Source organism: Xiphias gladius, chromosome 22 (genome assembly GCF_016859285.1).
Source record: "Xiphias gladius isolate SHS-SW01 ecotype Sanya breed wild chromosome 22, ASM1685928v1, whole genome shotgun sequence".
NCBI classification, from domain to species: Eukaryota; Metazoa; Chordata; class Actinopteri; order Istiophoriformes; family Xiphiidae; genus Xiphias; species Xiphias gladius.
This window is the reverse complement of record NC_053421.1, coordinates 24,410,335-24,436,961: the sequence shown is the minus strand read 5'-3', so window position 1 is coordinate 24,436,961 and position 26,627 is coordinate 24,410,335. Positions and strand designations below refer to the sequence as shown.

Here is a 26,627-nt window from a genome sequence, read left to right as displayed (position 1 = left end):
TTTACTGAAAGACTTTAAATTACCTCCCATATCAAAACTTACCCAAAATCCGTGACTATACTATACAAATGACTGTCTTCTGTCCCCAAAAGTGTGAGTTGGTTTTCACTTTTGACTCCTGATGTGACGTGTCTTCTCTTGTAATCATCTCTTTCATTTTCTAATTGCCTTTCGTCACAAGCGTCGGCGGTAGAGTTACATAAAATGAACCACAGCTCAGCTCGCAAACCTCTGCAGGGACTAAAGAGGCAAAATCCCTGACAAGCCATCGTCTGGAATCGCGTTCCCAGCAATGTAAAGCCCATACACTGTTACTTCAACGCTTAGCCATGCATGTCCCTCCATCAGGCTCCCACCTCAGATAAACATTAAGCACTTTGGTAAACATTTGACAGGTTTCCAGGGAACGACGGGGCAGTAAACGGGCGTCGGGGTCGGTGGGTGGGGGGTGGGGGCAAAACTGAAGCTGAAAGGTTGCTGTAAAGGTTGCTGGTTGCCTCTTTGCCCCGTTATCCCAGGATATCCAGGTAAACCGGTGGGTTCTTGACCAGGGCCAGCAGGCGGCTGTGGATGTCCTTGATGACCATCCTCTGCTGGGGCTCTCTCTGCCAGCACCCCTGCATCAGCAGGTACACCTCCTTGGGGCAGGTGCGTGGCCTCTCCAGTTCCCGTCCCTGCGTGATGCATTCGATGGCCTGTTGGGAGAGGAATTTCAAATAATGCTATATTGAAAGTATACGTTTGTTTTTTTTAAATAATTTTGACCATTGATTTTATGGTTGAAAAAATAAACTTTTCGGGTGGACAAAACTAGCACTGTATATGATGGAGAAATTTTTTCTAAGCCTCAAACAATATCTTTATGTTTATTTGTGTACAGTAGCTCTAGTCAGTAGTTTTATTTTTCAAGGTTTTAAGATTTCTGCCAGTGGAGGTGAACAGAAATTCCTTTGTGATGCTCGCGACATTGAAAAACTACATTTAATAAAAAATTTTGAGGCAATGTCCTTGTTACTCTGGATAGTCCACAGACTTTGGAACAAATTTTAACCAAAGAAACAGGCTCCATAAAAACTGTTGATGATTTGTCCTCTGCATTATCCAGAGAAACAGGGACACTGTCTGGAGAGAGACGCTGGCGATTTTTTTTTTTTTTTTTTTTTTAATGCAATAACTTCATGCTCATTTCTATCCCTTGGTAGGTCACAGTTAAAGCATAACCACACTGAGAGAATTACACACTGCAGTGCGTCACACACCATGACAGTAACAAGTGTATGCAGCATTAGACCAGACAAGCGGGCAGAGTATGCTAGATATTCATTCAGAGAGACTTTTTAAATCACCAAAGTCTCTCTCCTGCACCAAGGACAAACATTTTTTAACAAGCAGACATTTTTTTGGCCTTTAGTATCTACAGATTTGCAGATTTGTGGCCATTAGTAGAGACGGCGGGGACAAATGGGCACAGCCAAAATGTGAATAACCTCCAGCTCAGACACTAATGGCTGCTATGACTGATTGAGTTCACATGCTCTTGCTGCTCAGTGAATAAATCACTGTCGCGGATGAGAGAGGGGATTTCGCGCCGCCCTCCGTTTGAAGCGTTACCGACTCAGTCGCTTCCCCGTTGTTAACCTCGGCCTGATCCAGAGAACAGAAGAGGCCTGTCAGCGCTGAGCCGTCAGTCAGCCTCACAGCTGAGCAGAGAGGCTCATAACGGGACGCCCAAAATGGCCGCTGTTCGACACGGCGCGCCGGGTCAGAATTTTGGGGTGATTTATCTACGCCACTGCGTGTTTAGGCAACATGATAATTTCACCTGTCCCTCATTGGCAGAGACAGATTGGGTTAACGAGGTTAGGGCTCATCGGCCTTGGGCAAAAATGAAAACCAATGAGATTAGAATTGAGTGCAAGCGAAAAGTGATCCACCCTTCTCTTGAAAGGGGAGAGGGTTTCGGGCTGTAATAGCACCGCTGTGGTTGCAACGGAGTCCCGCTTCTCCGTGCTTGGGCTGAAAGGGCTAGACTGGACTGCCCTAATTACTACGAACTTATTGATTAGTTTAAGGGTGCAGGGCAGCGTAAAACTCCAGCAACATATGCTCTGCAGCATCCACAACTACTATAAATAAAAATGTGAAAGCCAGTGGTGGAGAAAGTAGTCAGATCATTTACGGTAAAAGTCCTGCCTTGAAAATGTTACGCAAGGAATTTTACTGCTGTAGTTGGTTGAGGTGCAGCTAATCTTTTTGACTATTTTATACAAGGCTGCAATGGTAATTTTCATTATGGATTAATCTGCTGATTATATTCTCAATCGATCGACTGATTGTTAGGTTTGTGAGGATTCAGAAAATACTGAGAGATGTCCATCACAATTAGTACTCCAGTGTACACTAGGAAACGCTTGGATTTTCACATTAAAAGTCTTACAGCTTTCCTGTTAAAGCTAGGGGTTTTGTTTTGTTTTTTTAATGTGAAAAAACATCACAAAGCGTTGAGTTTTGGTAGGTGACAGCGTAAACACCGATCAGGCGTACGGCAAAGGAGAACTGATTGGAATTAACTAGAGAATGTGAGCATTATTTCTATTAAAAAGAGACACTCAGGACAGCAGAGTAGTGAGAACATGCCTCTGTTGTTGTACTGATGCAGTTAGTGCTATAGAAATGGACATTATACTTAAGTTTCAATGTGGGCTGCTGCTGTTGGCTAGATGTAATTCCACCCTTCTCCATGATTTTTATTTTTTTTATTTTTTTATTTTTTAAATTAGGGACCAGCTTTTATTTGTTCATGTTGGCCACAGCGCCGGCTTCTATTTGAGACTCGACTTTGAATACCAGCTTTTCCAACAATGTCAAACTATTCCTTTGAAGTCGCAGCTCACCCTGGTTAGTGAAAAGCCTATTTTCTCCCTTAACTCCAGTGGTGTGTAGCCATGCAGATACATTTGCTTTCATTTGTCAAGGTTTTGAGGGTGAACAGTTTTCATTGGAACCACTTTCAAGCAAAGAAATAGCAATTCCAATGAAAACTGGTGAGTTTATGTGCCGATAAACAGTAACACCTTAGCTGCTGAATAACATTCCGTCCCAACCCACCTCACTGTTGGAGAGCTGGTACCAGGGCTGTTTGCCGTAGGTGAAGATCTCCCAGAGGACCACGCCAAAGCTCCAGATGTCGCTCTCCGTGGTGAACTTCCTGTACATGATGCTCTCCGGGGGCATCCAGCGGATTGGCAGCATGGTGCGTCCACCCACCTGAGGATTAAGACGAGACAATGCATACTAACTCTACAGCCACTATAACTTAATATGCGAGTGAATGTAGAGCCTTTTTTAATTATTCTACATAAAACAAAGTCAAAAGGTGAACATTTCAACATTTTGCCTTTGGATAGAATACAGCAGACATGCCATCCTTTAGTAACATTCTTGAACAGATTCTTATTGCTCTTCGTCCTTGAACTATCTATAACTAACTTGAAGAGCAGCTGGAAATCAATGTAAGGCATTCTGGATAAAAAGAGCTTTAAAATCCAAAAGAGCTTCAATTCATGGTAGTTTAATTCAATGTGAAAAAGAAAATGAACTCACCGCAACCTGAATCAGCCTGGATAGTCTCTTTGATTTGCAATTTTTGCTAAATTTTTGAGATCTCAAAGCAGTTGTTCATCAACGTGACCTTAATGACTGGAGTGCATGAAAAACGCTGTCTCAGTGACACGTGAAAAGAGGAATGAATCTTTATTAGTGCAAACAGCTTGAGGGGAAAATCACTCAAAGTAAATTCAGAAAACTATGAAGCGAATCAGGACTCAGGACAAGCAGAAGCCATGTCCGTGTTCACCTATTTCAATATCCAAAGGAAATACTTATAATTTGAAAAGTGACAACTGACATTACAAACTAGATGATAGCCTTAAATTCGGAGTAGGAATTAAATTTATTTGATAGTTACCTCTAAACATTCAGGGAGTATGACTCTCAACACTCACAGTGCAGAGAATAAACCTTTGATTTGTGTTTAAGGTAACAAAACGTGGACTGAATCTACAGTCTGTGGCTTAAACATTAAATGCAGTTAGGTTTCTTTGTTCAGGAAAGTAATCTCCTTAGCTCCATTTTGGTTGACTGTTTGCTAAAACACTGGGATTGGATGTCCTAACTTTAATTAACGCTGAAAAATCAAGGTACAATCACAGGTACAGGTGGCCCCATATATCCGCACCGAGACATGAAAATGAAAGTCCCGATGCTCAATGGTCGAAAGGTTTAAGCATCTTTAAACTAAAGGCTAAAAATTCCAAAAGGACAGGGTTTAATGGGAAAACAACTGGCGTCCGGTAAGCCAGCAGAGCTTCATTCTTGGAAAACCCGGCAGTAACAAAATGAAAATAAGGCAAACTGCACTTTGGACTGCTTCTCATAGCTCACAGTGAACCAGCGTTGCAGCAGTGAAGGGATTAGTGGAATTAAGAGTATAGGGATCCCACATGGGGAGGGTCCTCTAAAAGCCTGGGAAAAAAATCTTTGCATTTATCTGCAATTTTGAAATCCTACGTTATTTGACGAACTATATTAGAGCATCTCAGGGTGCAATGCCTCTTCTAAAAGGTGCCCCGGGTTCAGTCCGCTCCGGACAAAAACAGTTTGCTTCACTGTAACTCTGCCGATGATTGTGATGCCGGGAATTTCAGGCGAACTTCGAAGCAATCGTGTCATTTTTAAAAAAAAAACATTAAAATCAGGCTACTGAAGGAGACAAGGGTGATTGTTTCAAATCATCAGTTGTGTGGGGTTTGAAATGCCCAAAAAAAAAAAAAAAAAAAAAAAATTCAAAACAACTCAAAGTTATTCACTTCACTGTTATGCATGACAAGTATAATCAGCAATCAGAAGATGGAACCGGAGAATGTGTTAAGTTTTTCACTTTTTTAGCTTGAAGAAAAAAACGGTCTATCAGTTAACAAAGCAGTTGCAGATTATGTTTCTGTTGATCGTCTAATTGTTTCAGCTCTATAAAGCAGTAATCCTTTCTCAGTGTGGCAAGATGGTTCTCCGCCTTTGTCTTACACTCAGGGTCTAATGACGACCTACGAAACTAACAGAAGTAATGTTATATAATGTCGTTAAACCTCACGGCGAACGCTTCACATAGTAGTTACAGCATGTTGAGAAGAAGAGGCTGAAATAGGTTGAGAAGTTGGATTGTGCAAATGTTGTTAAATGCATTTTGAAAACTTTATTACCGATAACCCTAACAACCAGACACGCGTGGGTTTACTTCCTGATTCGGTTATTTGAACAGACACGGCAATGGATGTATTAAAAGGGGTTGCGGCCTGACTGAGAGTGGATATGTACGATCCACATTTTCGTTCCACAGCACTGGTTTGAATACTACAAAAAGGTGAATTTTGGAGAGCAGTTACTGGTACTGGGATCAAATTAGTTTTCACCCTCCTCTGTGCTGAAGTCTAACCGCTACAAATCTTTGTCAAATGTACAAGATACCTGTGATTCCAGCTGATAAACTTTGCCCACAACTGGATTGTTTATAACTGGGCATTATGAGCCAACGCCAAACAAAAGGGTCTTAAAGCGTCATTTCACAGCAAGTACTGAGGTTTATCAAGAATAACCAATTTGTAATTTCTGTGTAAAAAAAAAAAAACTGCTCACAGTGAGGTCTGCGGACTATCCAGAGAAATCATGACATTGTGTCTGGAAAGGCAGGTTGCTGGTGAGTTTTTGAATCACTTTTCACCACAGACAAGAAATCTTAGAGATGGATATCTCAGAATGTGGGTACATAAAACTTTCCAGTCAGGTCTTCATCTTCGCCTTTCCCAGCCACTTACCCGATAGTAGTCTGTGCTGTAGATGTCTCGGGACATGCCGAAGTCTCCGATCTTGACCACCAGGCCCTCCCCCACCAGACAGTTGCGGGTGGCCAGGTCGCGGTGAACAAAGTGCAGTGACGCCAGGTAGACCATGCCCGAGGCGATCTGGGCGGCGATGTGCAGCATCTGAGGCAGGGTGAGCTGACCCAGCGGCGGCATCTTGGACTCCTCCAGGATACGGGCATCAGGGCCGTGGGCTCTACAGGCACAGGGGACATGAGAGGCTGTCTCTGGATCGAAGCTGCTTGATCCACATTATTGTAGTGATCATTTTTGCTTTATTGGACAGTTGTAAGGGAGCGCGTGAGATGAGAAGGGGAAAATTAGACCCAGGCGGTTCCCTTAAATAAAAGTACTAATACAACAACAATACACAAATGCTCCAATACAATTAAGGGCACTGTATTCGAAATCCTATTGAAATAATTGTACTGAAGTTTTATCAGCAAAATGTACTTAAAGTACTAAAAGTAAAATTACTCTTTCTGGAGAAATACAGCTCCTGTGACTGATATATTATTATGTATGACATTATTAGATTGTTAACACTGATGCAATCGTGTATGAGCAGCATTTTACTGTTATATAACTGTTATATGTATATATATATATACATCAACAAACAATAAATTGTACTATTTTATAAGCGTCTCATATGGTTTTAATGTAAAACCTCAAACTAAAAGTAATAAAAGTAAGTTGTCAAATAAATGTAGCTGAGTTAAAAAGTACAGTAGAAGTAAAAAGTACAAGTACAGTTTTATGGGTGATGACTGTAGGTGTCAGAGCTGAATATCACCTCAAGGTCTGTAAAGCTACTGATGTTTAAAAATAACGACAAAGGCAATTTGAGAAATTCATTATCTTTGTTTTTGTGATCGAAGTGAAATAATCTCGTCAAACACCACAATTTGTTTCAAGGTAACAGGTCTGGATTTTCCTGGGTAGGTTATTCAGCCTGTTTTAGCTTGGGCACAGAAGGAACGCTGCAAATAACTCTTTTGCTTCCGTTGAGTTGGTTAAAGGCAAAGTCGTCAAAAAGCAAAAAACTGTACAGTTTATCTTAGTAACTGCCACTGAAGAAAATATGAATAATCCTACCAAACTGCAAAAAAATTATACTTGGTTCTAGAAAATTCTTGAAACCAACTGTATATTTGTATATTATGTACTATATGAAATTTTTTTTTTTTTTAAACTACTTTTGAGGTGAGATGGGTTTGGTAGTTTCAAGATATCTTATCAAGCCATTTTTGCTTGTTGCCACTGGTAGATGACAGAATAAATGTCTTTCGTAGAATAAGTAAAATATTTATGTATTTGCTTTTCAGTGGGATTCTAATCGTATACAGCGAATTGGTTTCTTTTCCTACATTAGTAGCTGAACACCTGACCTTTGTGCGGTGCAAAGAGGACACGCTGCCCTCTGCTATTCTCCTCTGTTTCTGTCGGCTGTTCAGATTAATCAAACAGTGGGGTTGGTTTCTCATAATGTTGGTAACTATGGCATCAACCTTGGTTGACCTGCAGGACAATGAACTCAGCATGCAATCTGCAAATTGAACGTCTCTGACATATATGGGCTCTTGAGAGCATTACAGACATGGTCAGTGTGACCATGCCATAATAAAGCAATTTAACAATGATGGGTAATAGAAAACATAAGGCTTGTAATACGCCTACAATTGATTTGCAATAATGCAATTCAGAGATGCAGAACACATTAACTCTCAGTTGTTCTTGTGGATCATAAACACCCACTCTCACGTCTAACTCCAGCCTAAATGAGCAAATCACAGATGATGTGTGTCCATCCATCCTAATATCTCTCCTCTCCACTTTGTCCCCTCCTTACAAAGGAAGTTGTCTATACAATCACTATTAGTTTAAGAGGCAGGTGGCAGGGTGGGAAAGCAGCTGCATTGTGGGAGCCCTCAGACATTTCACCCATCCTGTCTGCTGGAAATGCGATTTCCATCCATTCGTGAACATATATCTTGGGCAAAGTCTGTGTGCATGCCTGTGTGTGTGTGTGTTTTCATTCCCAATCTGTCTCCTGTGGGAGACACCTGGCAGACAGCTTAGACTGCGTCTGCTCTGACAGTTCTGTCAGATGGTTTCCCAGGTGCCAAGTGAGGTCTAATAGGGCAACACTTTCTCAGCCCCTCCGGAGGTTTCTAAACTTAGATGTTTTTGAATTACAGTTTAAATGACTGAAACAACATGTTTTATAGCTGTTCCGTCACCATGTCACACAACAATTCAAGTGCTGTTATGAACTAATTTGCTACATAACCCCCTTCTCGAGATATCACATTAGTTCAGTATCCAGTCCCAGGAAACTTGTCAATTTCTGATTAAGTTCTGAATCTGGTTATTTACTGTGTCTATCAGTATTCAAATAAAATCCTGCCACATTTCAAATTCACTCTGTTTGCTATTATGAAGTGAGGACATCTGGTAAATTATTTATCTTCCCCTGTGACATGATCTGAATCACATTTATGTCCAATATGCACAACTGCCTGAGATGCAGTTTCTAATTTAGCAACGCAAATTATGCTTCTATACAGTTCACTGCAGCCTCCATTTCTCTGTAACATTAGGTTGATATAAATTGTAAGAGGAAGAAAAGGGAAGATAAAATATGGAGTAAAGACAAGTATTTGCTAAAATTAACAAGCGTTTGAAGCACTTTACAAAAAAAAAAAGTGGGCAAATTGTTTTAAATTTTTGATTTAAAAACAAAGACATGTTCCAGTCGCCGCGGATTTAAATCGCTGCCTATTTCTAGGTCCCCAGATAATTTAAATGTATGCGAATAGGACCTAAGGGACCTTAAAGTGCAGAGATGGGGGGGGAAAGCAGCAACATAAAAACAAAATATCAAAAATAACAGTCTGTACAGTCAAGTACAAACTCTTGCACCGCTGTCCTCATGCTTCATGCATTTTCTACTTAAAACACACAGAATCCGCGGCTATGCTGAGTGACCACTGGAACCACACGGTCCACTGAGGTCAGCTGAGTGGGTATTTAGCATTTATAAACAGTATATATGCATTTAATCAGTGGTTTAAAACTAAGTATAATGTAGTTGTAATCAGACGTGTTTAGTAAAGGATTTGTCAACAATCCCTCTGTAATAGTAAATTACACTTATAATAGTATAAAATATGTCTTCATAGGAGAAGTTATACATGTCCTTATATCATACAGCTACATTATAGTGTGTTATAATCAATGTATCAAATGTTTCAGTTGTGCTTATAAATGCTAAACGGGGGTGTCAATGTCAAGCTTGATTGTAAAGGGGCTTAACAAAGATCGCTTCTTCACAGTTTGTCAGAGACGAAATATTAACATGTCAAAGCAGGAAAAGCGCAGGTGTAAATCAGGGCTGCACCTAACAATTATTTTTTTTTATCAATTAAACAGCGAGAATCAATAATCAGCCGATTATTGCGTGAAAATATTGGAAAAGGTCCCTCACAGTTTCCTGAAGTCCAAGCTGACATATTTAAGTTGCTTGTTTTGTCTGACCAACAGTCGGAAAACCAAAGGTATTCAGTTTAATATCATATAAGACTAAGAAAAATATGAAATATTCACACTTACCAAGGTAGAAACAGAGAAATTTTGGCATTTTTGCTTAAACATGGCTTAAGTGGCTTAAACATCAATATTGTCAGAGATTATTTTTCTAATTGATTAATCGACTAATCCTATCATCTTTGGAGTAAATAATAAAATGAATAACGGCCGAATTCCATTTAGCTGCTTCAGTTTCGGGGTCCTGGTACTGTTCGTTCTGGCTCACTGCCACACTGTAAAGGCTCAGTGGGACATTTGAACATTACAGAGCCATTGTTAATGTTTTGTGCTTGTCTGTTAAGGAAAAGGACTGTAATTGTTTGTGACGCTGTTCTACTGGTGCTTGAAAGTAATGATTTGATGCACGGTTAGGAAAACCTCCACAGCGTTTCATCTCTGACTTTCATTGAGTTGTTAAGATGAGAAACAGAATCAAAGGCTAATGTTTTGAGTCATGATATGACAAAATATTTTAAAAACCTCCCGCGTGTACTTCACTTTGCTCGCTAAGGTTCAACATCTCGTTTGGCAGGGATGGACAGTTGCGGAGAGTTAATTTGTGAGCCTCAGGCCCCCATACCGAAGAAAGCGGTTGAGGTCTCCGTGCCTCATGTATTCGAACACCATGGCCAGCGGCTCTCCATCCGTACAGACGCCGTAGAATCGCACAATGTGCTGGTGTTGGAGCACCGTCAGCAGCTCAGCCTCCCTCTGGAAGTCCTGTCGGGTCGACTCATTGGCGTCCTTCAGAGTCTGTGACCACACGAGGACCATGACATGCATGAATAACATGCTGGTTATATACAGCAGCATAAAACAATAAACAGAAATAAAAAAGATGGCTATAGGTTTATACAACGGACTTCCCTTCAAAAAGGGTGGAAAGGAAACAATACTAAACTAATAATTACAACATGATTTATATATATTTATAAATAGCAAAGAAAAGAAAGAATTACACGTAATCAAGAACATATTTATTAAATATGATGACAAATTCCTTTGACAATGTGGGCTTTGGTATTTCAGGTGTGTACACCATGATACCTGGGAGAATACCAGGCACGATTTGTTCTGTCAAAAGGAAAACGTAGATGGTCAACCTGTCTGGTTTTATGAGAATGAATTCGAGAATTAAATTTGAAGAATTGACTAAAAGATGGTGGGAGAGAAAGTGGCAGGAATACATATATATATATATATATATATATATATATATATATATAAGCCCACATGTCTGATGAATATTTCTGTCACATACTGGAAAACGTCAAGTTTTCTTAACAGTTTGAAGAAGTCGCCAGCAGTTCTTTGCTGTCGGGCTTAAAGCGAAAAGTTAATCAATCTTGAGGAGTACAGTAGGCAACTGTGTGGTTTGTTGGTTTCGAATGAGTTTTTGTTCACTGGGACCCGAGAATTCCTCCCCTTCTCGTGAGCGATGATGTGTTGCAATAAAAGCACGTGTGATTAATGGGATGATAAAGATTCATGGCACCACTTAAAAATTACATTTTTTTTATTTTTATTTTTGGTATTTAACGTACTGTTGTTCTCTAACTTTTTCTCACTGCAGCTGTAATAACAAAATGTTGCTTTTGCTGAGTACAATTTCACACTGTTATTTTTACCTGTAGACTTTGAGCAAAAGTCTACAGCAACAGTGTTCCTACTTAATCTCGCCTCTGCTGCTTGGACCTCACACTGACAGCTGAAATCTTTCACTGACGCTGACAAAGTTTAGAGGGAATAAAAATATCATAACAGTGAGATTGCTTTTGGAACAGTGGAGAGGAACAGATAAGAGTTACTTACCTTGATCGCGACCAGCATCTTGTCGCTGTCGGGGCTCAGGTTAGCGCACTCTGCCAGGTAGACTTTGCCAAACGCTCCTTCACCCAGCTCCCACTTCAACACGATGTCCTGCCGTTTAATATGCTGGACATCTGATGATAAAACACAGAAAAAGTTTCTGAAATGTATTTCTTTGCTTATTGTAGTCGTCAGTAAAAATACAAAAGTAACGGCCGAGACACTAGATATATTACAGAAATTTATAAACAAGGCAAGAAATAAGACTCACACATGTCTTTGTCCTTGAAGATGCCGCAGAAGTACTGTGGATTCTCTACAAAGCTGGATAAACCAGAGTCTTCATCCGAGGAAGGAAGGCTGGTTCCAAAGTTCATGAAACGAAGGGACACAGCCAGGTCATCCTCTGTACCCAAAACTGATGAACCTAATGAAATGGGGAGGGACGCAAACAAGCAATACTGAGAGACATGTGAAACCTAATCAGTCTCCAACTATTTGTGATTGCAGTGGTCATCAAAAGAAGTAATTCAGAACCCATTTTTCCCCCTCATGGAATCGACACTCCCTGCTAGCAACTTGGCTGCACATTTGTTGGTACCATGGTGACAGATGATGACAAGCTCTAATAATCACCATCATCAACCATGCAGCAATCAGGCCACATTGAACTGAAAAAAATGACCATATAGGAAGCCTGAATGCTTATCAACCCCTGACTACAGTGCGTATTAAAAGCCAAACAAGTGGGGCCCAAATTGAAAAAACCTCCACTCAGCAAGGCAAACCACAGAAACCCCAGAGTCCAACACGGTAGAAAATGGAACAGCAGAGAGCACAGAGGCAATGGAGGGACGGAAACAGGGAGCAGGGTCCACTTAGGCAATCAGGCCCACTTAGGCACTTTGAGAGTGATAAGAGTAGATGTATGTACACGCACGCACGTGTGTGTGTGTGTGTGTGTGTGTGTGTGTGTGTGTGCGTGTGCGTGTGTGTGCGGGGTGGGGTCCAAGTGGAGCTATATCACGTCTAGCTGTTCCTCCCTCCATCCATCCATCCATCCATCCATCCATCCATCCACCCATCCATCTTCTTTAATGGCCCTCACAACGTGGCGGTTGCCAAGGGAGGTTTCTGCCGCTGTTCTCATGCAGTAATTAAGGCACTTTAGCCCGACCGACACAGCGGCAGCCTGTGTGCAAAGTTACAGCTGAGTGGAAATCCTATATTAGTCAGTCTCTCCTGTGCATTACCTTTTGAGAGCATGACAGAACCATGTGTGACTTGAAAAAAATCATTTGGCAGAACATTTGATTATGGCTCATGCCTTGTCAAATATGCATTTTCAGACTGTGGTTCTGGGCTGAGTGAATGTAATCCTCTGGGTTAGATTCCTTTCATCACATGAGTACAGCAACAGGCAGATATGAAAATGTATTTATATGAGTGATACTGAAAGTCACATTGCATCATTTGCCTGCAGTAAGGGCTTTCTCAAAAACTTATATTGACTCCAATTGGAGTCGATGCAAGATTGAGTGACATGTTAAAGGAATAGTTTGACATTTTGGGAAATATACTTGTTTGCTTTCTTGCTAAGAGTTAGATGAGAGGATTGACACCGCTCACATGTCTGTGCGTTAACTATGGAGCTAGAACAGGGACTTGATTATTTTAGCTTAACTTAGCTTAGCATAACAAATGAAAGTAGGGGGAAACAGCTAGCCTGGCTCTGATCAAAAATAATTACAACACATAACTCCCCATAAAACCAAAACTTTCTAATTTCCTTTACAAACAAGAATTAATGTGTTCATTAGTCAGGTTTAGAGGTGCTGGTAGGACGAGAATCTACTTTTAACAAGCTAGCTCTTTCTCCCTGCTTCCAGTCTCTTTGCTAAGTTATGCTGACAACTCTCAGTTCCAGCTCCTCAGTTAACACAGAGACACGAGAGTGTTACCGGTCTTCTCAATCTGCCTGCCAGCACCGCCACAGCTCCTCTAACGTACCTTTGCACAGAGCCCGGCTAGCTATTTCCCCAAGTTTCAAGTCCTATTGCCAAGCTAAGCTAACCGGCTGCTGGCTGTAGCTTCATATTTACAGGTATCGATATTCTCATCTAACGGGCATGGGCATTTTTGCCGGGGTACATTTCTATCACAAGTGTAGACTTTCTTTGTTTTTGACTTTTTTATTCATAAACTAGAGCACTTCTATTTCTATGCATAATGTCTGTAAACTACCTGGGAGGTTAAATGTGCATTTGATAAAAATGATGATGGATACAAAGATTTTCAAATGGTGCGGGGAAACAAAAAATTTATCAGACACAGAGTTGTAAGAGTATTTCATAATAAATGCCAAACTATACTAAAAATAAAAATCCAGTGTGTAAAAGTCCACCTGTTGCTGTTTAGCACACGGGACAACTCCTTTAAAGGAATAGGAATAGGAAAGGAATAGCTCAACATGGGAAATTCGCTTATCGCTTTCTTGCCAAGAATGACATGAGAAGATGGATACCACTCTCCCATTTGTATGCTAAGAATGAATCTAGACCCAACAACTGGTTAGCTTAGCTTAGCATAAAAATGACAAGTTGTGGTTTTACAGTGAGTTGTGTGTTGCAACTATTTCTTGGCCAGGCCAGTGACTTCCTAAAACCACAACCTGTCATTTTCACAGTTGTTGCATTTAACAAACTGGATGTAACATGTTCATTATTGAGCTTTAGAGGTGAATACCAACTTACGGTGAATACCAAACTTGGAATGCTGGCCACACTTGTTAATAACCAAAACCATGATGAGAAGAAAAGTGCAGGCAAACACAGCAAGACCCACTGCCACAGAAACCTGTTCAAACAAAGACATGCAGATTTGTAATTATACCCAGTAGCATTATTGATTAAGTAGTCTTTACATTTGTATTGGGAATGATGACGCACAGACGTACCACAAACACTCGACCCTCCGGGTTCTCCGTGACAGCCACTCCTGATTTGTTTGTAGGACCTGAGGGGTAGAAATGAACGAGATTTGTTGGAAAGAAAAATCTCACGTCAAATCCATCTAGTTTCAAGGAGACGTACTGAGATGTTAAGGAGCATCGAAATCAATGGGAGACTTACTTGGAGACTCATCAATGACTGGCATGTGAGAAGTGAGAGCACAAACACTATTATGAACACACGGTGAACAGATCCAAATGATCCAACCTGTGCTATTCAAGGCTGTACTCACAATTTAGCGACCTATCAAGCATTCACACACAGATAAAGATGGGGCAATGGAAAACCATCTCTATATCCATAATGTAAATTCTTCCCAAGTACCACTCAAATTATTATTGCGGTGTCAGGCATCTAGTATGCTACCTCTTAACTCCTACAGAACAGACCTCTGTGTACTTACTGTATGTTAAATGTATTAGTAGTTCAGTTTAATATTCATGCACCTAGTATAGCCTATAGCAATATTTACTTGACTTACTCTATTAATGTGCATCACATCACTGGGCACTACCACTGTACTGTGGATATTCAGCGCAAATTGGAGTTAAGATAATATCCCACTGTATCTTTATTCTCTATTGACAGTTTTTACTTTGTTCTATTTATTTTACATTAGGCACTGTGTGTAAATTTGGCTTCATAATTTGCAGTTGTTTCCTACCTACCTCGTGTGTTTTGTGGTCTATGTGACTTGGCTGCTGTAACAGTGTAATATCCATTTGGGATTAACAGAGTACTCTAATCTATCTACGTTTAAAGTTCCAATCAAATAAAATGCATCCACCATGTAGTGCTGGGGTGTCTTATCTCAGTGACATTCAGAGATGTTGCGAATTCTGTTTTGATTACATGTGACTAAAATTTGATTTACTTTTTGATGTTTTCACTTTCCCCAGTGATTTTTAATTACGTGGTATTGTTGGCGTACACTTTAAATTGTTACGAGCAGATTATTATGATTGTTTTGTGCCAATCAACACACGCAGTTGCAATAATGCACCCTAGGAAGTATTCACCTTAAATCACGACTGTGCAACTAACTAAACACTGACAAAAATTTAAAGCACTTGAAAAAATCTTGATGCCACAGGTTAAACTTTCACGGGTTCCCAATTCTGACTGACTTGCTGAAGAATTTTTTCATTATCATGACCAAGTTGATTAATACTGAAAGCTGGCGCTACTGTGTAATTTCATTGGTTAATTTTTGTTTCAGCAAATAAATGAGTTCTGAGAGTCACATGTAACATGTGAAAAGAATAGTTCAACATTTGCGGAAATATGCTGTACTTATTTGCTTTGTTGCAGAGATGCCACTGTCATGTTTGTGCGTCACCTGTGGAGGTAGAACTGGGAGTTAATTCGCTTTTGGGATCCAATTCATTGCTAGACACTGAAAATGTTACTACGTAAATATAAATACTCACTACACCTGGTGAAAGCAGTTTTTAAATGGAGTTACTGCCTTTCCACTGAGCCCCACAGTCAAATCTAAAGTATTAAACTTACAGAAACCCTATTAAACTAACACACTGGTTCATATACTGTTTATTCAGTTGATTTTTAAGGCATCAGCATCACTAATATTATAGAATATGACATCTGGATCTGAATCGTAATGTGTATGTGCATAGAATATGATGATCTTCTTTGAGAAAACAGCTGTCTCTGGTTTTTCATATTAAGGAACTAATTGCGAATTCTCCAGTAAAAACTCAGTGGCTACTGTTTAGTTTTGTAGGATGGTACAGCAGTAATGAAGGATCACCGGTACCTTCTCAGTATCTACTTGAGGGGGGAAAAGTAGATGCTAATGTTTAAGTAATTTGTGTTTTAGACTTAATCAGCAATGACCCATTAAGAAAGTGGTCAGTATGTCAGTTATTCAGAAACCACTTATCAGAGACTCATCCATTGTCAGGTCATTTCTGATTTGTTCCTTACTCATTGCTTTATAACAACTCCGTGTGTTGTAGAGTATGACCGATTAATCGACTAATGTTTCAACGCTGGATAAAGGAGTGTTAAAATGATGAGATATTCAGATACATTTCTCCTTTAGCTGACCTAATGGCCTCCTCTGTTCATTAAGGCACTCTGCTCGGAAAAAACATCCTGCTGCTACAAAACAATTTCAGGAACTTACCAGGAATGATCCCCTCAGGATCCAACGGGTCGAAGGGGTTGTCCATAAACATCCCAGTGGCGCTGGCCTCATCCCTTCCGAGTGTGTTCTGCACAATCAGAGTGTATTCGCCGTTGTTGATGTGGGTGGGCTTGTTGAGGAAGAGACAACCGTGTTTCACTGATCCGTCAGATGAGTCGGTGATGAACTGGGTGTATGTGTAGGTGGTCTCTTTCAGTATATTGCCATTGTACAGCCAGGTGATACTTGGTTCGGGGTTGCCATCGACGGCAAAGGGGAAACACCAGTAATGCTGCTGCACAGCGTCTCTCAGGAACAGGATTTTGACTGGAACTGTTGGGAGATGTAGACTGTAACTCTCTTTCATCCTCGACAAGCTGAGCTGCAAGCTGGTAAACTGCTACAGACTTGGTATTTCCAAACTGAAAAGGCAGCTAAGGAAATGGTGGTGAAACACGCTTATTTGCTTTCTTGCCAAGAGTTAGACGAGAAGACTGATACCACTCTCATGTCTGTCCTTTAAACATAAGACTGCCACACGCAGGGGGAAGCTGCGACCCTGCGTTCAAAGGTAACCTCTAAAGCTCCTCTAAAGCACTTCTGGCCAGAGTCAGGCTTGCGCTTTCCTCCTGTTTCCAGTCTTTTTTACTAAAGGTACCTCCTTAGCTAACTCTAAGCAGGAGCTGAAACAACTTTAATGATTGATTATTAGTTTCAGGGGGGTTTTTAAGCACAAATTTCAAATATTCTCTGTTTCCAGCTTCTCCAAGGTGAGGATTAGCTGCTTTTGTCTATATCATTGTGGAATATATTTAAGGTTTTGGGATTGGAGGTATATAAATAGGATGTTTGAAGATGTTACTTTGGTCTAACGTGAGCATTTTTTTCATGATTTCTGACACTGCGTAGACCGAACGATTGATCGACTAATTTAGAAAATAATCTGCAGATTAACTGATAACTGTTAGTTGCGGCCCTACTCTCGGCAAGAAAGTGATCAAGCATATTTCCCAAGACATTCAAGTGTGGCTTCAAGAGTGGGATATCATTTTGCCATCATCATTATGTAACGGCCAATGGTGGAAGAAGAATTCAAATCATCTCCTTACTAAAAGCAACAATACCACTCTATAAAAGTACTCCAAGTAAAAGTCATGCATTCAAATTTTTTACTTAGGTGGAAGTATATAGTATTAGCAACAAAAGGAGTACCAAAGTATCAAAAGTAAAAGGGGCCTTTATGAATAATGGCCCCTGCCAGTGTTATGTTATCATATGATTGGATCATTATTATTGTTGTATTAATATGTGGTACTTTCATGTCGTAGTTTCTGGAGATGGAGCTTATTTTAACTACTTTATATTGTTTTGGGTAGTTTCATCGAATACATGAACTAATCATGTGTTTTTCAAATGTGAACTTTAAATTTTAAAAGCAACCATTAACTATAGCTGTCAGACAAATGTAGTGAAGAGGAACCATAAAGAAGCATAAAATAGAAATACTCAAGTACAGTACAATTTCCTCAAAGTTGTAAAAGTACTTGAGTAAATACACTTAGTTACTTTCCACCGCTGATAATTGCCAATAAGTCAAATAAAAATTACATGCCTATACAGTGTGTCACGATTTTATGCTGAAGGTGCACTTTGATCGTATATAACATAAAGATGAGTCAAGTGCCCTATAGGTTTCCCTTTGAGTTTCCATTGATCAATGTTCTCCGTCTGTACTCCAAACCTGCGCCGACCCTCCCGTGAATAATGAATCCTGGTCCTCGTCGTGCTCCTGACCACAAAAGCTACCTGGAAGCTCAGTAGGACATGATGTTACAGGAAATGGCCTCATTTAGATCGAACACGACTCTCAAGTGCAGAGACCCCTCATTCTGCACGGGCCATTCTGCTGCTCTTAACCCATGACCCAGCCTCAGAAAGTGCTGCGCTAAGGGGATACTGAGGCATATGTCTCTGTACTCAGGGCGAAAGTCTGTTACACTGAGTGAAAATTAGCGCTATTTATCACATTTAACTAATCATCCATTAGTGACCTCTGCTAATCTTACACAAGCTATTTCACTGCAGGGGTTAAGAGGACGGCTAGAATTATGTTTAATGAGCCTGCCAGTCCTTGGACTTCATCGCAGAATTAGACAATGACCATTTTGAAAAAATGTGGCAAAAATACACAAAATGATTCCTGACATTGTTCCTGGCAGATTCCCAGTCAATCAGAACCTTTGCATACAAAATACTAACTTTTGTGATGACGGATATTGATAAAACGTTTGCTCTGAATTCACCTCTAAACTTTCAAGTTAAAAAATGAAAATGCAAAAAAAAAAAAAAAACAATTTAAAAAGCTCATTTATGAAATGGAAGCTACATGGGCATCATGAATCAATGGCACAGAGAGCCACTCATCAGTAGACACCCACTGTTCTGGGTGGTAATTAAGAGTAATTAAAGGGCTAGCGGTTAACGAGTGTCCGTCCACCAGAGGGGCTGATGTTGATAGATGAGCTGCACTAACGCATTTACAGACTGCCAATCACTGCGGATGAAGCGGTTTTCCGGAGTAGGAGGGAACAGTCCATTAGCACAGGCTCAAATCAGATATTCGCACGGGTTATCAGCCCCCATTTTCCTGATGTTCATTATCTGTCCCCTGATGCTCGTGCATTTGGCTTCAGCTGATTGGCGCCTTCGCTCTTTTTGGCTTTATTTTCTAATGAGTGTCACTGAGTTGGTGATATATGATATTGTTTGGGCAGTATTTTCAGTAATGTATCACTAATGCATCTGACTGTGTTTTTTGTGGGACCACTGGGTGCTGTCATTCCTCAGTGTTCCTCAACTTCCAGATGCGCTAATGTATCTGAAAAGAAAAAACAACAGTAAACCCTCCTGGGTCAAGCTGCAAGTGTAATTTAGAAGTACAGTGTATAAGAGTTGAAGGAGTTCTTTAAGAGCCAGGAGAGGTAAGTTCACTTTCCTTTGTCCTCTAATTTTATCCCTGCCTAAAATGGTAAGCCATACCTGCAGCACTTCACTCATATTATTTTAGCATTTTTCAACGGTTGCCAGAGTGAGTGGCAGCTGACAGAAAGCTCCATTAGAAGCACGGTGGGTACATAGTTGTATTTATAGAGGGGGCATTTAGAAGAAATCAGTGCAGTGCATTTTTCTTTTCTCTGGCTGTCCACCCTGCCTGCACTAGAAAAAGGGCCCCAGTGTGCTCTCGCCCTAACCTCCATTAAACCCACAGACTTGTATTCAGCCTGTGAGCTTTCAGGAGTATGGTTGTATTTTGCAGGCACTTACACTCAATGTCCAGTTGCACCATATCCTCCCTTGGCCCTGCCTGGTTCTCTGCCTCACAAGTGAGATTGCGCAGGTTGTCTTTGGAGGAAACGTTGGTGAGGTAAAGGACCAGCTCTAATGTGGAGCCCCAGATTCTCTCCTGCGGCAGCCGACAGTGCACACAAAGAGCAGATGAGGTTAATCCAGCCGGGTCACATCTTAGAGGTATACAGGTAAGAGGGATGAAGTGGGATCCAATTTACTCTACTGTAGATCAATAGATTACAGAAGCCAACTGATCCTTATATATATCATTGTAAACACAACACTGTTGATCTAAATAGCTTTAAGTAGCAGTGAGGATATCTGAGAAGGAAAGAGAGAAAATGGTAATTAAAGTAAAATCACAAGCTCAAGGAAATGTACACACAGGTATCTAAGTCCTACAGTCATGTGGTCTCTGACAAATACAAACTCAAGCAAAAATAGCCCTTGATAGAAAACATATTGTAAACCGAATTTTCAAAGCAGCAAAAGTGAGATCAAATGTCAAGGGGGGGAGGAATTCCACAGCTTTGGGATGGCTACATTGAGCCCTGGATCTGGGGATTGACAGGGGCTTCTGGTCAGAGGATTTTAGGTCTATGACAATGTGGTCTGGGGACCACCCAGTGCTCACAAGCAAACCAGAATTCAAACTCAACCTGTAAGTAACAGGGAGTGGAAGGAGGATCCACAGTAGCAGTTGGAGAAAGGTAAAAGAAGATTCAAGGATAAGTCTGGTGATATTCTCTATCTTTGTTAATGTCAACAAATCCCATAACGAGAGCAAAACCAACAATACTTCAGGACTTCCCAAGCCCTTTCTGTGTCTCTCAGCCCAAACTACTGTGCCCATGTTCATGGTAATGAAGGAACATGTCAACCAGTGCAACGGTGTGGCTCAGTGCTCTGTTTTAATCGTTTCTGGAAAACAATGGAGCTCTGTGGAGGAATAAAATCAGGCTTTGGCTACACAGCCAACAGTTGTTGGTAGAATCAATTTGTTGTCAGTTTCGGTCTTTTCATGGAATTTGTTGACAATGTGAAAAATGTAGACAATCACTTAAGTGATTAAGTGCTGTGGACTGAACAAAATAACTTTAATAACTCTGAATAAAATAACTTTCACTAAGCTTGACAAAGGCTGCAGAGCATATCAGTTTTGAAATTATCTTACAAAAATATATATTACTGTAACAACTGGGTCATGTGATGAAGATCGATACGTTACGTCAGTGACTTGATAACGTGGATACTATGTTTGCTTCCCTGGTTGGAAATAGCTTCTACAAACTTGATCATTTATCATTTTGTTAATATCTGTATAACTTATACATACACTGAGCATTTTTCACTACCTGGGTAAAGAAGGGAGACTTGAGCTCATCGGTTTGCCATCTCACACTGGGGGTGGGACTTCCTGTCACGTGACACTCAAATGTCAGATTGCCTCCCTCTTGAATCTTGTCTTTGGAGGAGACTATAGTCACCAAAGGCAGGCCTGAGAGCAACAGAAGACAACGTGAGCATATAGCAATGAGCACAGGTCGCTAATGAGACGGCACAACTGAGCTGAGCTATTTTAGCAGTTAAGAAAAACAGCACAGGGCCAAAAACTCTGTCACATGTTTCCTGGCAACAAGATGTCCCTAATGTATGTGATTAAGGCAACAATCCTGAGCCAATTTCTTCCCTGCACTTTTCTGCACCTGCTTGTTAATACGCATAATAGAAACAACAAATGATTTTTATTTTTTCCTTTTCAAGCCAACTGGATGAAGCTGTGTCATTTCCAATATTCGTTACGCCACATGATAAAGACAAAAACATGCCATGAACTTTACATTAAAATATTTGACAAACCCCTACAAACATGTTTAAAATGTAGAAAATCAGTTTGCTTTGAATAATAAAATATATTTTGAAAAAAATACAAAAATGAATTACCGAGATCAAAATTCTTAAATTTGTATATTCATAGATTCAGATTTTTCATTCCCACTGTATGTGCGCTGGAGGCTTCCAGTTTTCACATCACACATGTGTAAGCTGTATATTGGACCACAACTGGTTCAAAAACTAGGTGTCAGGTCCCAAAATCATGCTTGTACTAACACGTGTTAAACTCAGATTTAAGGTGAGAACAGAAACACTTTCCTACTTCAGCAGATAAAAGTGAAAACAGCCATTTAGTGTCAAACTCTGCACACTCAGCGCTGTGCAAAAGTTTTAGGCACTTTAGATGTTTAGATTCTTATCCATCACGCAGTGTCATCAGGGAGGCGTCCGATTGGTCCCAAATTCATTCTGCAGCAGGAAAACAAGCCCGAAACATGCAGCCAGAGTCACAAAGACTGAGCTTCAGACAAGAAGAATAAAGAGTCCTGCTACAGATGGTCTAGCCCCAACAGAGCCCGGATTCCAACATCATGGAGTTGGTCTGGGATCACATGAAGAGACAGAAGACACTGAGACAGAAGACACTGTGGCAAGTTCTCCAAGCTGCTTGGAGCAACCTACCTGCCAGGTACCTTGAAAAACTGTGCCCAAGTGTAACTAAAGGAGAACTGGTGCTGTTTTAGAGGCAAATGCTGGTCACACCAAATACTGATTTGGTTTTTTACAAGTTAACTAATAAATAAAAACTATTCGTGACACTATATTTTGAAAGCATCGTCCCTTTACTTGCAGTGCCTAAAACTTTTGCACAGCACTGTAAACCCTTCTGCCTAATTAAGGTCGAACATCCACATGAAGTGACAGTCAGCAAAACACATTTTTGAGTAGAATGGGCTTTTAACACATTTAAAAATATTTATTTTTACAGATATCAAAACGAATCCCAAACTCACTGCAGTTATCTATCACCAAAAAGTTGAGGGGTATTTCCTGGTTGTCAGAGAAACAAGACAACATTTGGTTGTCCAGGTCGCCACGTTCATTACGCTGCCACTGCTGTAGCCAGAAGAGATCACATGAGCAAACGAGAGGGTTGTCCCTCAAAACCCTGGTGAAGAAAAGGAGAGAAAAAAGAAGAAGCTCTGTTAGCTGCAAAAATTTCTTTTGTATCAATTTCTCTGACAAAAAAAGCACAACAAAGACACTGAAAAGAGTTCTGTCAATCAAACTGCAAAAGGCAGCAGTAGTTTCTGTTAAAATACCCATTCTAAGTATGTTTACTTGTGAATTAACCTTGGTTAAAGCGTGGTGAAGTATTATAAGACCACAAGAGCACTGAAAGGCCTCCTAATTCAGAGAATTTCCTTTAAAATCTAGCATCTTTTGTATTTTTATCTGCCATCTTTGTACTTTAAAGTAGATGCACATAGTAATGTCAGTTTAGAGTTGTCTTGTTTTAGAACTAAAATAACTCCTTTGCACATGGGGAATAAAAACCAAAATTTTCAGTTCACCCTGACTAAGTAATCTAGGCTTGGTTTTAGACCTGACCTTCCAAGTCAAAACCAGCCACACTCCCCCGCAGCTATACAGGCACGCTAGTTAGCTAGCCAGGAGGCAAGCTGCGATTTGCGACACGAGGTAATTTCCTCTCATGTTAATGTTGACACATTTCACTAATCAAAATAAACAGGTACTGTATGTAAATATAAGGAGTTGGCGCACTGTGGCGCAAATTCTCCATTGCAGAAGAGTGTACTTGTACTTTGTCGCCTTTTTCTTTTGATTGATACACCACCTTTTCCATCACAGCAAGGCATAAACACCTTTTTGCGATTTTTTCCGCTAAGATTTTTTTATTTTATTTTTTTCGGGGGGGGGGGGCAAATTGAAAATGCGCATAAAAAGAGGTGGATGCAATCACACTTTGTGAAATCATGGAAATACCTTGGATTCTTGACAATAGGTAGAAAAATACACCACTTGGATTATCCTTCTGTCCTTTGTGTTGTGACCAAAACCCGAGTAACGTACTGTACAGAGTGCTGAGGGCACAAATTGCTGCATGTTCAAGTTTGTCGACTGCCTTTTTTTTGGTTCATTCTTTTGATATACAGCCCAATCAGTACGATCATTTCCTCCTTTACAGCTAGCCTGACCTAATGGGAATCTTGTTTAAATTAATGAGACTATCCTCAATTCTCAGTCTAAAGGCACTCACAGGTTGAGCAAAGGTAGAAAATGGAACACCCTCCAGGAGATGTGTTCCAGGGAGTTTGATGCCAGGTTCCTATGAAACAGAAAGAGAAGACACATATTATCGACCACATTTACTTTGCTTCTCTGTCGCTATTTTAACACAACAGTAATTTAAACTATTTGGTACCTAGTTTGTGAAGATTTTACACACAGCACAAACAGCAGTTTACGCATACTTTAAGAGTTAGGATGAGAGGAAATAACCAACTGAAAAGAAGGGGTCTGTAGAAACTTGTTGATTTACCACCACATATGACAGTAAAGTAAAAGTACCTTCGCAGTGTACTCGAAATTAGTTTTGCAATCTTGCCATCTACTCAAATGTTGCTTTGAGAAAGAAGTCTTTCAGAAAAAATAAAATTATTCTCAGCCTTAATACAAGTAAAGTTCAAGTAAAAGTGTTCTTTTCAATGTTGTTATGTACTCCTGTTCTGCAGTTGAGTCACGTTGTGATTTGTTTGCTCACTTTCAGAACAACGCTCACCTGCTTTGAATGATTCTCTGTGGAAAACGTTAATGCATCCAAATGGGTACTGATCAATTACCTTGGCAAGTATTTCACACCAGCCAGGAGCCACATTCACAAACACCTCCAGCACAGCTCAAGTGTTTGCTTAGTGTTCAGTACATTAGGTGATTGGTCCAGAGTCACAAACAATTCTCGGAAGAACGATACTGCTCAACTACACAGAATGAAATACTGTTATTTATTCTGGAAATTTAAATGCACAATATGACATTTTCTGCCGCTAGGGGTCTCTCACTCAAAATGATAACAAAAGTCGGAGTTGTGTTTATGTTGTGAAGTAGCGTGGGATCGTGCCAGTTATCGTCCCCAGACGATCAAACCCACTGACTTTGGTGATCTCCTGACTCTAATGCCACCAGCAGACACATCTTGACAACCATTAGGTGGATTGCCATTACATTTGGTACAGACATTCATGATCTCCTTAAGAAAATTGACATTACTACTGTGATCCTGATGATTTTCATCGAGCGCCATCATCATTGAAAAATTTTTGATTTGTCTAATACTTAATACTTTATCCATCAGCTTCAGCTGCGCTTTGTTCACAATTTGTTGAACCTTGACCCGAGCTGCGCTGTTGACCATGGCTTGAGCTGAAATATGGATGAAACATGGTGTTTCTGAATTTCCAGAACTGTCCAATGACTAATAGGCCTCATATCGAGACCAGACAAAAAAGATACTCACTAAGCGAAATATAAGCACACAGAGGCAGCTACCAGGTTTGTCTCAAAAACACAGTTTGATTCCCTGAAACATGATGATCTACTGATAGTAGCATTATAATTGTAGCTAAGGTGGCACCATTTAGTACAGCACCACTGGGAGATCCAGAGTGTTAAATACTATGACAACAAATGAGGAACGTCCAGCACAAGACTTTTCCGCTGTAATGTGAATATGCCTTTAATCTTGTTTACTTCACTACTAAAATTCAAAGAATTTAAATGTAAATATGGTGATTAACTTAAGTCCACATCTAATATGATGTATGTCAGGCTATCATAATAACGCTATAATCCTTTTCTCAATCCTCTCAGGGCACTAAAATATCATCTCAGTGGCTCTCAAATGATCTTCAGACAGCCAAGAAGCCAGGCTGTAAATAAACCTCCCTCAGAAGATGACAAAAAGTCTCACTGGGGAGTGCGCACATGGAAGCCAATACATATTCACTCTGGCAGGGCCAAGGGTTCAATTATTTGTTTTCCTTGCCCCCAGAAGTTCATGTCAGATGGGTTAGCCATTGGGGCTTATCCATTACCAGCTCGATTCCTCCCTTGTTCCACAGGGGGAGAGCAGAGCCGGGAATAGCAGCTCGTTCTCCTTTTAGCCATTCTTAATACCTGAATGCATTTTTATGAAAGATGACTGAGTTCCGGGAGGTTTGTGGATGAAGACGGGAGCGCGATGAGGGAAAGGAAAGTGGTCCGAGCTGCGGTAGCCTCCATGTTCACTGCTTGGTTTGATTATAGTCAGTCCCTCTTAATCTCTGAAATACATCTCTCACACAGAAGCCCCTGTACTACACCCAACCCCAGCCCACTCTCTCCCTCCACAGTAAAATATTGATTAAGTGATAATGGACCCTTAGTGGAGTGTATTTATTATGCATCAGTTGTCGATAATCCGCAAAAGTGAGCGAGTAAAAGGTGACTGGTGGATGTCTTCTCCAATTTCTCAAGCTCCCCCCGCCTACCTCACCACCACTACCCCGTCTCTGGTCCTCAAAACCCACTTGTCTTTCAAGTAAACAAAACATAGGACATGTCGCACACGCTCAGTAAAGCGATGAGGACAAGATGGTGGCGATAAGGGACAGCTGCTGATGAACAGACAGATTTGATGGTTCCAGTTGATAAGTCTTCATATTATTATTTATTGTTGGGCCTGGATTGTAAGGCCAAACTGAAAGAATTGACATGATGTAACTTAAAAAAAAAAAAAAACATAAAAATAAGTGAAAAGGTTGCAGTTTAACCAGGCTGCTTGCTACTTCATTTTCTACATGGCTGTTGCAAAAGTAGGGGGTTACTATTGTATAGGTTTTTACTATTACACAATCACGCATGTAACTGTGGTTCAGTATTTTCAGACTTGCAGCAAATAGGAAAGAA

At 40.4% G+C, this 26,627-nt stretch overlaps 1 protein-coding gene across 2 annotated transcripts in view; it reads right to left on the bottom strand.

Annotated features, from left to right (window-relative positions):
- Positions 1–509: 509 nt before the first annotated feature.
- ntrk1 (neurotrophic tyrosine kinase, receptor, type 1) overlaps positions 510–26,627 on the bottom strand; it is a 34,534-nt gene continuing 8,416 nt past the window's right edge. The window contains exons 4-17 of one of the 2 annotated variants that reach the window (XM_040118211.1): positions 23,941–24,009; positions 22,673–22,827; positions 21,179–21,321; positions 19,800–19,938; positions 16,476–16,808; positions 14,447–14,464; positions 14,272–14,330; positions 14,069–14,171; positions 11,587–11,742; positions 11,319–11,449; positions 10,087–10,259; positions 5,871–6,111; positions 3,109–3,267; positions 510–695 (exon numbers count right to left, since the gene is read on the bottom strand). In XM_040118211.1, coding sequence (XP_039974145.1) covers positions 510–695; positions 3,109–3,267; positions 5,871–6,111; positions 10,087–10,259; positions 11,319–11,449; positions 11,587–11,742; positions 14,069–14,171; positions 14,272–14,330; positions 14,447–14,464; positions 16,476–16,808; positions 19,800–19,938; positions 21,179–21,321; positions 22,673–22,827; positions 23,941–24,009 — 2,065 coding nt within the window. The remainder of the gene's footprint in view (positions 696–3,108; positions 3,268–5,870; positions 6,112–10,086; positions 10,260–11,318; positions 11,450–11,586; positions 11,743–14,068; positions 14,172–14,271; positions 14,331–14,446; positions 14,465–16,475; positions 16,809–19,799; positions 19,939–21,178; positions 21,322–22,672; positions 22,828–23,940; positions 24,010–26,627) is intronic. The other variant, XM_040118212.1, reaches the window with a different exon arrangement.